A 12655-nucleotide genomic window follows, 5' to 3' on the forward strand; every position below is an offset into this window, starting at 1 on the left:
CCTCGGAGTGGCGGTGCATGTAGAAGCGATACCTGGCCATTAAGACGCTCTGCTTCAGCTTTAGGTGGTTCCGAACCAGCATACGCAACTCTGTATATGTCTTCTGCGCTGGTTTCTCCAGTGCTAGCAGATTCTTGATGAGGCCGTATAGAAACATAGAAACATAGAAAATAGGTGCAGGAGTAGGCCATTCGGCCCTTCTAGCCTGCACCACCATTCAATGAGTTCATGGCTGAACATGCAACTTCAGTACCCCCTTCCTGCTTTCTCGCCATACCCCTTAATCCCCCTAGTAGTAAGGACTTCATCTAACTCCTTTTTGAATATATTTAGTGAATTGGCTTCAACAACTTTCTGTGGTAGAGAATTCCACAGGTTCACCACTCTCTGGGTGAAGAAGTTTCTCCTCATCTCGGTCCTAAATGGCTTACCCCTTATCCTTAGACTGTGACCCCTGGTTCTGGACTTCCCCAACATTGGGAACATTCTTCCTGTATATTGTGGACCCACACACGGTGAGGAGAATTGTCCTGCGCTTGATCGCTTTATCGTCCCCATCCAGCTCGTTGGCCAGAAAGTACTGGTCGAGACGCTCAACAAAGGCTTCCCAATCATCACCCTCTACACATTAGTTTTAGCTCACAGTACTCAGTCTTGTGGAGTTCTTCCAACAGCAGCCATGACCGCGTGAAAGTTCGTAATCTGTTATTCGTCACCAATTGTTAAATATGGAAGAACTCCACAAGACTGAGTACTGTGAGCTAAAACTAATGTGACCTTAGTCTCTTTAATACAATTCCAGAGTGCCTGAGCAGCCTGGCAGACAACCTTTTATACTTCCTTGCACGAGGTGTGCAGGTGACCCTTGGCCCTCCAACAGTTGCGCCCTCTGGTGGCAAGTCTTATACAGTTACAATGTTTACATACATAACACCTTTAATGTCAGAAAACTTCCAAAGGTGCATCATAGGAGAGTAAGTAGAAATAACTGACGCCGGCCCTTGGAACGAGAGGGGTAACTAACAGCTTGGTCAAAGAGGTGAGTTTTAAAGAGGGTCTTAAAGGAAGACAGAGAGGTCGAGAGGCGGACAGGCTTAGGGAGGGAATCTTATTGCTTAGGGCCTAGACGGTTGAATGCGCAGCCGGCAGTGGTGGACCGAAGGAAGTCGGGGATGCACAAGGGGTCAGAATTAAAGGAGAGCAGAGATCTCAGTGAATGAGGAGCTGGAGGAGGTTGCAGAGCTCGGGAGGACTGAGGCCAGGGAGGGATTTGAAAATAAGGATAGCAATTTTAAAATTAGGGCATGGGTGAACAGGTAGCCAACGTAGATCAGCAAGCACAGGGGTGATGGGTGAACGGGATCTGGTGGGAGTTCGGAAATGAGCAGCAGAGTTTTGGTTGAGCCCAATTTATGGAGGGTGGAAGACAGGAGGAGGGCCGTGAGAACATTGGAATCGTCTAGCCTGGAGGTAACTAAAATAAATATAATGGAGGCGAAATTGCCCCTTTTTATAGCTTACATCATTTTCGCCCGGGCGAGTGGCGGGGGCGGAGACGACTACTGCCTCCCGGGAAATTGCCTCGGAGTTTTGGGGGACACTGTCCTGGACCCGGTCCGGTGTGCAACCAGCGATGATGTCATTGCGTGCGTGCCAAACCTTCACCGCCCTGCGATTAATGCCCCGGTCCGGCGTGCAACCGGCTATGATGTCATTGCGTGCGCGCCAAACCTTCACTGTCCTGCGCCGGGTCGCAAAGTTGCCGGACATCCACTGCCGGGGTGCCCCTGAAAGGGGGGGTCTTTAGCGCCCAGGGCCGCCATCTTTATTTGCCGGCCAACTCTTGGATTGGCCCGACAATGGCGGCCCTTGCATCGACCGGGCCGCCATCGTGCAGTCCGGCCCTCCGTTGTGGGTGCCGGGCCGCTGGCCCAATCTAACGCATCCCTGGTAGCCCAGTGGCGGCCACCAAAGGTCCTGCAGAGTGCGCAGCAGCCCTCCCCTTTAATGGAAGGGAGGGGGCGTTGTAGCGTGTCAGCACCATGCAAAGCATCCGCGTAGCGCTGGCCTACTCCGGGAGTCCCCCTCAAAAGAAGCGGAGCTCCGGAGACAGCACTCCACTTCCTCTGAACAAAAGAGCATATGTTCACCCAATCGGGGAGAGGGGCAATTTCTAGCCCAACATCTTTAGGTACATTATGTAGTGGTTTTGGTCCAGAGGTCGAGAGCTGGAAGTGAAATGCCATCATAGCATGTTTCAGAATTAAATTCAATGGTTTTGGCAATTTGTGGGTTGGCACCAGAAAGAATGATAATGCAAACCGCCGGATTGTTGTCGAAACTCATTTCTGACCTTCGGAAGGAAAACCTACTTGTCTGGCCTACAGTTCCACGATATGTGATTGACTCTTAATGCTCTTTGAAGTGGTCGAGCAAACCAATCAGTGTAAAAACAACTGTTGAAGAAAGTGCACCACCACGTTCTCAGGGCAACGAGCGATGGGCAATTAATGCGGCCTTGCCAACGTGGCTCATTCCCTGAGGTATCATGCTCGTATCAGGGGCCTGTAAATTTGACGGCTGTTTTTCAGGTGCAGAACGGTGCCTGAGCATCCAAAGTGACAGGCGGATGTGCACGCTCCTATTGGTGATCAGTAAAAGAGGCATCTAGGGCCCATGTTTGAAACAGGCATTAGGCTCTTTGCAAATGCCTAATTCCTGCTCAGCACCCCTATGCAAACTTGGGTGGCCCTGAACGATGGGCCGACTTTGTTCAGGAAAACGTGGTCAACATGCGGCTTAACTGCTGGCCCTTGAAGGGACCATTGGAGGCCATTACCAAAAAGGTATGTCAGATAAAAATACTCACTGGTCCATGGTGCCATGAGGGGAAGGAGTCCTCCACCTGGATCCACTGCAGTGCCAAAGATCGTTGCTCGTTGCTGTTCCCCACCCGTACTCTCTGGATTGGCCCCCTTTTCCCCTGATCGCTTCCCCCCCGTCTCCCAGATACCGACTCCCACCCGATCACTTCCTCCCTCTCCCAGTCGCCCCTTACTCCCTCCCGATCTCTCATCCCCACTCACCCACCTGTTGCTCCTCAACTCCCTCTGATGTCTTGGCCCCCCCCACCCCACCTCTCACAGTCGCCCGTCACTTTCTTCAGATCTCTTGCCCCTCCCCCGCCTTTTCCTGTCACGTCTCACTCAGCCACTTCCTCCTGATCTCTTGCCTCCCCCCGTTCACCCCTCACCTCCTCCCGATCTCTTTCCCTGCCACCCCCCCACCCCTGTCGCTCCTCGTTCACTCCCTCTTGCCACCCCCCCCCCACCCCAGTCTCCCCTCACTTCCTCCCGATTTCTTCCCCTCTCCCCCCACTCCCTCGCAGTCACCCCTCACTTCCTCCAGATCTCTTGCCCCTACCCACCCCCCCCCCCCGCCCCCGTTCCAGTCACGCCTCACTCAATCACTTCTTCCAGATCTCTTGCCTCCCCCCTTTCACCCCTCACTTCCTCCCGACCTCTTTCCCTGCCGCAACCCCACCGCCCCCTCATAGTCGGTCCGCACTCCCTTTTGCTCTCCCGCCACATCCCACCCCAGTCTCCCCTCACTTCCTCCCAATCTCTTTCCCTCTCCCACCCCCCCTCGCAGTCAGGCCTCAGCTTCTCCTGATCTCTTCCCCTCTTCCCCCACTCCCTTGCAGCCGGTTCTCACTTCCTCCTGAGCTCTTGCCCCCCATACGCCACCCCCCCCACCCTCCATTTGCCCCTCACTTCCTCCCGATCTCTCCCCACCCCCACTTACGGTTGCCAGCGACCTGAAATTGAAATCCTCTTCACCAGCGAGCAGCCTGGGGACACCCAACAGGCCTCCTGTAAATAGGACCCAGGACCCAATATCTGGTGAGCGTCAGGCCTACAACTATTATGTTTGAAACTATAAATCAAGTGCTTCTTTATTAAAGGGGCACTAAAACCGACAAATTTAATCAAATTAAACTTTTAACATTCAAGAATCAAATTAAAATTTGGTTGCTGGGGATGATGACGCACTCCAGTCCCTCTGGTGTCCATCTCTCACGGAAGGCCGCGAGCATACCGGTTGGCACCGCGTGCTCCATCTCCAGGGACACCCTGGCTCGGATGTATCCACGGAAGAGAGGCAGGCAGTCGGGCTGAATGACCCCCTCGACCGCTTGCTGCCTGGATCGGTTGATGGCCCCCTTGGCCGTGCCCAGGAGCAGTCCTGCAAGGAGGCCTTACGACCTGCCCGCTCCCCTCCGCACAGGGTGCCCAAAGATCAGGAGCGTGGGACTGAAGTGCAACCAGAAGTTGAGGAGCAGCCCCTTCAAATAATGGAAGAGGGGCAGCAGCCTCACACACTCTACACATACATGGAACACGGACTCCTCTAGACCGCAGAAATTACAGGCGGCCTGGGAGTCCGTAACCACTTAAAAACTGATTATACAGGACTGCTCCATGCAACACACTTCAAGCCAAGTCCCCAATAAATAAAGGGAGGACTCCTGCGTAGAGAGCACTCCTCCGGACGGCAAGATGGTGCGCCATGGCATGTCCAGACAGCAGCGTCGGGCCTACATGTTCTGGCGCAGGGTTTGAGCCTTGTGCCGGCAGGCCAGCGCAAACCAATTTCTAGGCCGCGATCTCCCATGTGTATTAAATCTTCCAATGGATCCTGGAATTTCACTTGTGCTGAAAAGAGGGAGAAAACTAGAAAACGCTATAAAAATTGGCTCCATCGGGCTAGTGAAAGCTCTTTACTGAAATACCACAACCCATGGAAGGGCTTTCATTACCATTATGACAGATGGATGAGCTTGGGTTCCATAGAGCAAGGGGAACTCCGGAGGCTGTGAGGATGAAAAAGGAATAGACAAAAAGAAAGGAAAAAATAGGAGTGAATAACAGCAAGACAAGGAAAAGACCATGATGGCATGGAGAAGAATATATCGGTGCCACTTGTCTGTCCCCTGTGGCCAATGCTGCTTTTAACCACGTTTGTGTTTTTGGAACTGAAAATATCACATTTAGGATTTGGCCGATATTTGCTCGCTCATGCTATGGCAATGCACCAAGTTAGCTGAGAGTGTGACACCATTTTATTAAGAGGCAATATGCTCTCTATTTCACTGATGGATGAGAGTTTACTGTCTAAATAAATCACTGATTGATTCAACATTCATGGCCGAGGCTGCCACTGCAGTGCAAAGCCTGAAAAATGACTGAAGCCACATTAAGGTGAATAAGCAACCTTTCGGTAGCATCAAGAGCTGCAGAAAGACTGCCCCACACCCCTGCCTCGTGGCGCTGCGTGTTGCTTCGCATCATATATCAAAGATTCAGCTGCGAGTCCGTACATAGCAGCCAAATGGGTTAAAGAGAGTTCAAGACACAGCAGTGTACGTGGGCTGGTACAGCAGACCGCTGCTGGATTGCGATCAATACGCACCTAGTCTGTCATAATTTACTATCGCGACATCAGATCATCGGGATTTGTAAAGATGAAACAGCCAATTTGTTAATCTTTGTTCCATAATCCATTCACTGTGAGAATGTATTCAGCCTTGTAATTTCATACCCCGTAACGACTTAACTCAGCAGGAGTGACAGAGTTGCGAGCTTGGATTTGCATATGGTTAATAAAGAATGAGGGCCTCCATCCAATTGGACAGTTTTACACAGATATTCTCTTTAGCATTACTTGAAGAAAACCGAGTGCACTGTGATGGTAGAGCTGTTTGTGTAGTGGAGCTGGCTGCAGAATGTCTTGCGCTATTTGCTGACTGCATGCACTGTGCTAGTTCTCAGTATGTCACAGACCTTGGTATTGAAATGTATCCTGGAATGAAATGTAAACCTGTTCTCATCTGCTCCATGTAATACCCTTATTTGCACAGTACTACATGTAACATGATTTACCGATTGTACTAAACTGTACCTTGAAATGAAATGCACGCTAGTGCATTGTATGGAACTGCTGTTAGCATCCAAACCAATTGTATGGAATTGCTGACTGCAAGGTACTGAACTATTTTCCAATGTATTGTGAAAATTTTAAATGAATAAAGTATATTTTTGGAAAAAAAAGTATGTTACAGACCTTCCCCTTTTGTTCTTCCCAACTTTTCCTTAGCTCTGTACTTGCTTATAAATTGTTAAATCTCTAACTTCTGATGATTGGTCAGAACCCTGAAAAGCTAACTTATTTCTCTCTCCGCAGATGCTGCCTGACCTGCTGAGTGCTTGCAGCACGACCCTGTTCTTTAATGTGCATTTTGGAGCTGATATTAAAACTCTTTCATTGACAGCAATCTGAGTCTTTATGCCTCATTTCCCCATTCCCAGTTGTTCCTGGATAGAGACAGACAAACACTACAAAGAATAGTACACAGTAGTGACAGGATTTAAAACACACACACACATACACACACACAGTGCTGTCTCCGGGAGAAACCTGGCAGCTGGTTCATTATGTTTGGTGAGATTGGCATTAAAATCCGCTGCCGAGATGATTTTACGCTTGGATCAAGAATTATGAATGGGAATTGGAAATGGCATGTTCAGAATTCCAGGCTTGGCTTACATTCACACTTGGATTGGTTTTTGGTTATCAGGAGTTGAACTGCGGCACTAATAGATTTCCCCGCAAGTCCTGCTTTTTATAAGCATGTTTTTATAATGCTCTCGGCTTTTGTTTGCATTTACGTATCCAGCCGTGTTTTAAGACAGTGGGAGATATGTGTTTTTTTTATTTTGCAAACAAGAGCATGGTCTAGTAAAAGAAAAATAGCTTTTTGCATTTGTTTCTAAATCACATGAATTGGTTTCAAGATTACCTGCTGTCTTTCAGGCTGTGAAAGATAATCAGAGCGGCATTATCTATCTAGACCTGTAATTTTCATACTGATAGCTTTTTGTTCGAGATGTCTTGCGTCTGTGATTGTGCAGCAGCCAATACACACACTTCAGCATTCGCCTTTCTTACCTGTGGGCAGAGACTATCGATCTGCGTTGCCGCCATGCGAACCAGCTTCACGCCTTCCTCATTATTTGAGATGGAGCAGGCAAGATTTGCAACCTGTAATTTAGACAGCAAATGAGAAAGCACATTACCAAGTAAATTTGACACGTTCCTAATGTGCATCATCTGTGGGGAAATCAAGTAGAAGTCAAGAGGACCATTATCTATATTATAAATGAACAATTTTGGGCCTCATTTGCATCGAAGGCAGAAACAATCCGATGTTTGGAAGATAGTTGCTTATAAATTGGGAATCGTTTTGTTCACCCAGACTGGTTTGTTTTCAACATGCTTTCAAGATATGCAGGATTCTGTGTGTTAACTAACTGGGTTAAGTGCATCACACAATATGGTACTGAGCCAAACAAATCTAAAAGGTTCCGAGTTCAAGCTCTGGCCCGTGAGCCAGCTGTTCACAGCTGGAGCAGCGGTGTGGGCACCAGACATGGCCTCACCCTCTGACTAGGGAGGGGAAACTAGTTTGGCAGCATTTCCATTCCAGGTTGCTGTACAATATCTCCTCTGGGAAAGTGCATTGCTGTGGCTATTGGGCGAGGAGAAGAAGATGCCATCCCTTCCTTCCCCCCGAATGGTTAAATATCCTGCAGAGACCGAAGCTTCCAGTTTAACTCCACCCCTCGTGGCGGAAACCAAGCTTGGGCCGCAGGGCGGGGTGGAAGTTAAAATTGAGCCGGGCCCTCTTTGAATTTGTACATCGGCTCCAACGATGTAATCGGGGTCCGATCTGAGAGTTTAACCTGAGGCTTGAGTGGCGGAGCAGTGTTGGCTTTCCCACCAGTCCAAACCCGCTGGCAATAGGAACCAGGGCTACGGGGTGCCCAGGTAAGAGTAAATTTGTTACTGTTTTTGCAGGTTTCCTTGTAGGCCAGGAGGAGCGGGAGAGCTTCTCCGGGTCCCACAAAGAATTCTTGGACCTCACCTGCTCTGGGACTAACCCCCTCATACCCACTCACAACACTGAGGACCATTCCCTCTGGTCCCCGCCGGCCTCCTCAGGAGGTGCAATTTTAGTGGCCAGGCAGCCACTTCTCACTGCCCCCTCCCACTGTGGGTCAGCCACCCACCCCGCTTGCTCCGCTGAGCTCCTGCCCAGGAGTAAAAACCGAGGCCTGACGCTCAAGGCTCACACATGAGGAATGGCCATTTGGATGAGCTACCAGAGCCTGTGGAACTGTACAATTGGGAAACATAGAAACATAGAAAATAAGTGGAGGAGTAGGCCATTTGGCCCTTCGAGCCTGCATCACATTTCAATAAGATCATGGCTGATCATTCATCTCAGTACCCCATTCCTGCTTTCCCTCCATACCCCTTGATCCCTTTAGCCGTAAGGGCCATATCTAACTCCCTCTTGAATATATCTAACGAACTGGCCTCAACAACTCTGCGGTAGAGAATTCCACAGGTTAACAACTCTCTGAAGGAAGAAGTTTCTCCTCATCTCGGTCCTAAATGGCTTACCCCTTATCCTTATCTGTGACCCCTAGTTCTGGACTTCCCCAACATCGGGAACATTCTTCCTGCATCTAACCTGTCTAATCCCGTCAGAATTTTATATGTTTCTATGAGGTCCCCTCTCAATCTTCTAAACTCCAGTGAATACAGGCCCAGTCGATCCAGTCTCTCCTCATATGTCAGTCCTGCCACCGTCAACAACATTGCTTATATGGCGCCCTTAAGAACATAAGAAATAGGAGCAGGAGTGGGCCATTTGGCCCCTCGAGTCTGCTCCACCATTCAATTAGTTCATGGCTGATCATCGACCTCAACTCCACTTCCCCGCCTGATCTCCTAGCAATGATGCCAAGGTGCTTCACAAAAGGGGAACGGGCAGTTCAAACACCAAGGATGAGTTTGGGGAGATAACCAAAAGTAAAATGGAAGAGAAAGCATTTGAGCAGGTGTTTTGATGGTGGAGAGAGCTGCAGCAAGGAAGAGGGAATTTAGAGGAGAATTTCCGTAAGCAGGGGCTGGAGGCTTTTCAACTGATGGTGGTGCAGAGGGAGTAGAATGCCGAGTAGGACAGTAACATCAGCAGAACGTTGACGTTGGGAATCTGCATCGTGAGGAGCTCAGGAGACTGGCATGGGGGAATGTTGGAGAAGTTGTCCCCGGAGGTGATTAAATAAAAAACAGGGATGAGAGTTTCAGTGAGGAATAGGGACGGAGTGAGGCAGTGCTATGGAGGTGGGAACAGGTGATGAAGAGAATGTAAGGTTTGAAGAAGGTAACAAATTGGGGAACAAACATTAATTAAGGGTTTACCCAGGTAATAACTTGAGATGGTCAAATTGAAAGTTGGTTAGAATTGACTATCTCATGAATCAATTATCTTCAAAATGTTGTTAGTAATTTAATTTATTTCTTGTGATTATAAATCATCATCATCATAGGCAGTCCCTCGAGGATGATTTGCTTCCACACCAAAAGGGATGAGTTCATAGATGTTTCAATGGAGGATCCGATATTCCAGTCCTGAACTCCAGGGGTGGAAGATGCCTGTGCATCAGAAAAATGAGAGGTGATCTTATCGAAACATACAAGATTATGAGGGGACTTGACAAGGTGGATGCAGAGAGGATGTTTCCACTGATGGAGGAGACTAGAACTAGAGGCATAATCTTAGAATAAGGGGCCACTCATTTAAAACAGAGATGAGGAGAAATGTCTTCTCTCATAAGGTTGTAAATCTATGGAATTCGCTGCCTCAGAGAGCTGTGGAAGTTGGGACATTGAATAAATTTAAGACAGAAATAGACAGTTTCTTAAATGATAAGGGGATAAGGGGTTATGGGGAGTGGGCGGGGAAGTGACGCTGAGTCCATGATCAGATCAGCCATGATCGTATTAAATGGCGGAGCAGGCTCGAGAGGCCGTATGGCCTTCTCCTGCTCCTAGTTCTTATGTTCTTATAAATAGTCCCTTCTCAGCAGATGGTGTTTGGGGGGGTAGGGGGCGGTTGAAAAAGCTGTTAGACTGATATATCTGCACTATTTTATATCGCTCCAACAAAATGGATTTTAATACATTAATGAACATAAATATTTTTTCAAAATTACAAAAATGGGGGTTGAGAAAAGAGGAAATGAAAAATTCCCTCAGCTTTTGACCTGCTGTGCTTCTAATACATGGCGAAGTAACAAGCAGGTTACTTCTCCTGTGTATTCCCAGGGAACACAGCAGCTATTGAGTCGGCTGCAAGAGATTTGTTTCGTGACTATCAATTTGAAAAGCATCCCCCAAGTGCTGCAGAATTCTCATTCAGAACTGGGAGCACACGATCATCTGTTCACAGTTCATGGTTTGCAATTTTCTTTAAAACTGTAACACTGAAAGCAACTCGAATGGAATCTTGCGACAAAAATATCACATTGGCCAGGACAGCTGGGCATGTTAGTGCTCATTTAAATCTCTCCCTGTCTCCCTGCCTCACGACTTCCTCACTTCTCCCAGAAACGTTCCTCACCTCGAGGTAAACAATCTCTGGTTTGAAAAACAGTTGATTAATTCCCGATGCATTTTTATGAGCACGTCCTGACCTATTTGAACGTTTCTGTGTATTTCGTTCAGACGCGCATGGCTGCGGGTTCCAGAATTTGCTTGGCAGAGCAGTGCGGTGGTTCTGCTGCTTGCTTCACACTCTTACGCTCGCAGACTGAAGTGCCGGTGGAGCCGTTGCGCCAACTGGCTACCTTACGCTCATGGCACGCTTTGTCCCGGTGCCTGGTTGATGTGGCAGCTGATCAGGAAAACAGTGCTGGTCGCCAGCAGTGTCGGAGTTTGCTTCCTGACCCGTGTATTAACATAGAAATATAGAAACATAGAAATTAGGTGCAGGAGCAGGCCATTCGGCACTTGGAGCCTGCACCACCATTCAATAAGATCATGGCTAATCATTCAACCTCAGTACCCCTTTCCTGCTTTCTCTCCGTACCCCTTGATCCCCTTAGCCGTAAGGGCCATATCTAACTCCCTCTTGAATATATCCAATGAACTGGCATCAACAACTCTCTGTGGCAGGTAATTCCACAGGTTAACAACTCTCTGAGTGAAGAGGTTTCTTCTCATCTCAGTCCTAAATGGCCTACCCCTTATCATAAGACTGTGTGCCCTGGTTCTGGACTTCCCCAACATCGGGAACATTCTACCGCATCTAACCTGTCCCATCCCGTCAGAATCTTATATGTTTCTATGAGATCCCCTCTCAACCTTCTAAACTCTAATGTATAAAGGCCCAGTTGATCCAGTCTCTCCTCATATGTCAGTCCTGCCATCCCGGGAATCAGTATGGCGAACCTTCGCTGTACTCCCTCAATAGCAACACAGTTGGATGCATTTCTGGGGCAGGGTTAGGATTTGAGGAACTGGAGCAATGCATCTCACGAATGCTTTGGAGATTAAGGGAATCAAGGGTTGTGGAGATAGTGCAGGAACGAGGTCAAGATCAGATCAGCCATGATCTTATGGAATGGTGGAGCAGGCTCGAGGGGCCGAATGGCCTACTCCTGCTCCATTTCTTATGTTCTTATGTTTTGTCAAGGGTTACAAACCCAACCAATCTCTTACTCAAGGGCTGCTCTCAGGAATGCTGAACAATGGAGTGAAGGCAACATGTTTGCACCTACATTAACTACATTGCAACAGTGACAACATTTCAAAAGTACTTCGATTTGGGATGTCCTGAGGTCGTGAAAGGTGCTATATGAATGCAAGTCTTTATTTTATTCTTTCTTTCCACCTGTGGTTCTCTTCCATATGGTCAGTTTGTGACTCCCTTCAAGCCGCTGTGTGCAGTGGCAGACAGAACTCACACTCTCAATCTGCCTTGAGAGTCCACAGTATAACAAACCCTAATCTTGGCCGCTGTATTGCCAATTTGCCGCTTTCCAAATGGCACTTGATCCAACAGCAACAACCTGCATTTATATAGAAAGAAAGACTTGAATTTATATAGCGCCTTTCACAACCACCGGATGTCTCAAAGTGCTTTACAGCCAATGAAGTACTTTTGGAGTGTAGTCACTGTTGTAATGTAGGAAATGCAGCAGCCAATTTGCACATAAGCAAGTTCCCACAAACAGCACTGTGATAATGACCAGATAATCTGTTTATTTGTCATGTTGATTGAGGGATAAATATTGGCCAGGAGACCAGGGATAACTCCCCTGCTCTTCCTCGAAAGAGTGCCATGGGATCTTTTACATCCACTTGAGAGAGCAGATGGGGCCTCGGTTTAACGTCTCATTCGAATGACGGCACCTCCGACAGTGCAACGCTCCCTCAGCAGTGCACTGGAATGTCACCTTAGATTTTTGTGCTCAAGTCCCTGGAGTGGGACTTGAACCCACAACCTTCTGACTAAAAGGCGAGAGTGCTACCCACTGAACCACAGTTGACCCTGATATAGCACCTTTAACATAGTGAAATGTCCCAAGGCGCTTCACAGGAGTGTTATGAGACAAAAAATTTGTCACCAAGGCTCATAAAGAGAAATCAGGGCAGCTGACCAAAAGCTTGGTCAAAGAGGTAGGTTTTAAGGAGCATCTTGAAGGAGAAAAGAAAGGTAAAGAGGCAGAGAGGTTTAGGCAGA

The 12655-nt window shown here is 48.2% G+C and overlaps 1 protein-coding gene across 4 annotated transcripts in view; it reads right to left on the reverse strand.

Annotated features, from left to right (window-relative positions):
• ctnna2 (catenin (cadherin-associated protein), alpha 2) overlaps window positions 1-12655 on the reverse strand; it is a 1881920-nt gene that overhangs the window by 378478 nt on the left and 1490787 nt on the right. For all 4 annotated transcript variants that reach the window (XM_070866818.1, XM_070866819.1, XM_070866821.1 and 1 more), the window contains one exon: window positions 7009-7101. In XM_070866818.1, coding sequence (XP_070722919.1) covers window positions 7009-7101 — 93 coding nt within the window. The remainder of the gene's footprint in view (window positions 1-7008; window positions 7102-12655) is intronic.

This window comes from Pristiophorus japonicus, chromosome 2 (genome assembly GCF_044704955.1).
Source record: "Pristiophorus japonicus isolate sPriJap1 chromosome 2, sPriJap1.hap1, whole genome shotgun sequence".
Lineage (NCBI taxonomy): Eukaryota > Metazoa > Chordata > Chondrichthyes > Pristiophoridae > Pristiophorus > Pristiophorus japonicus.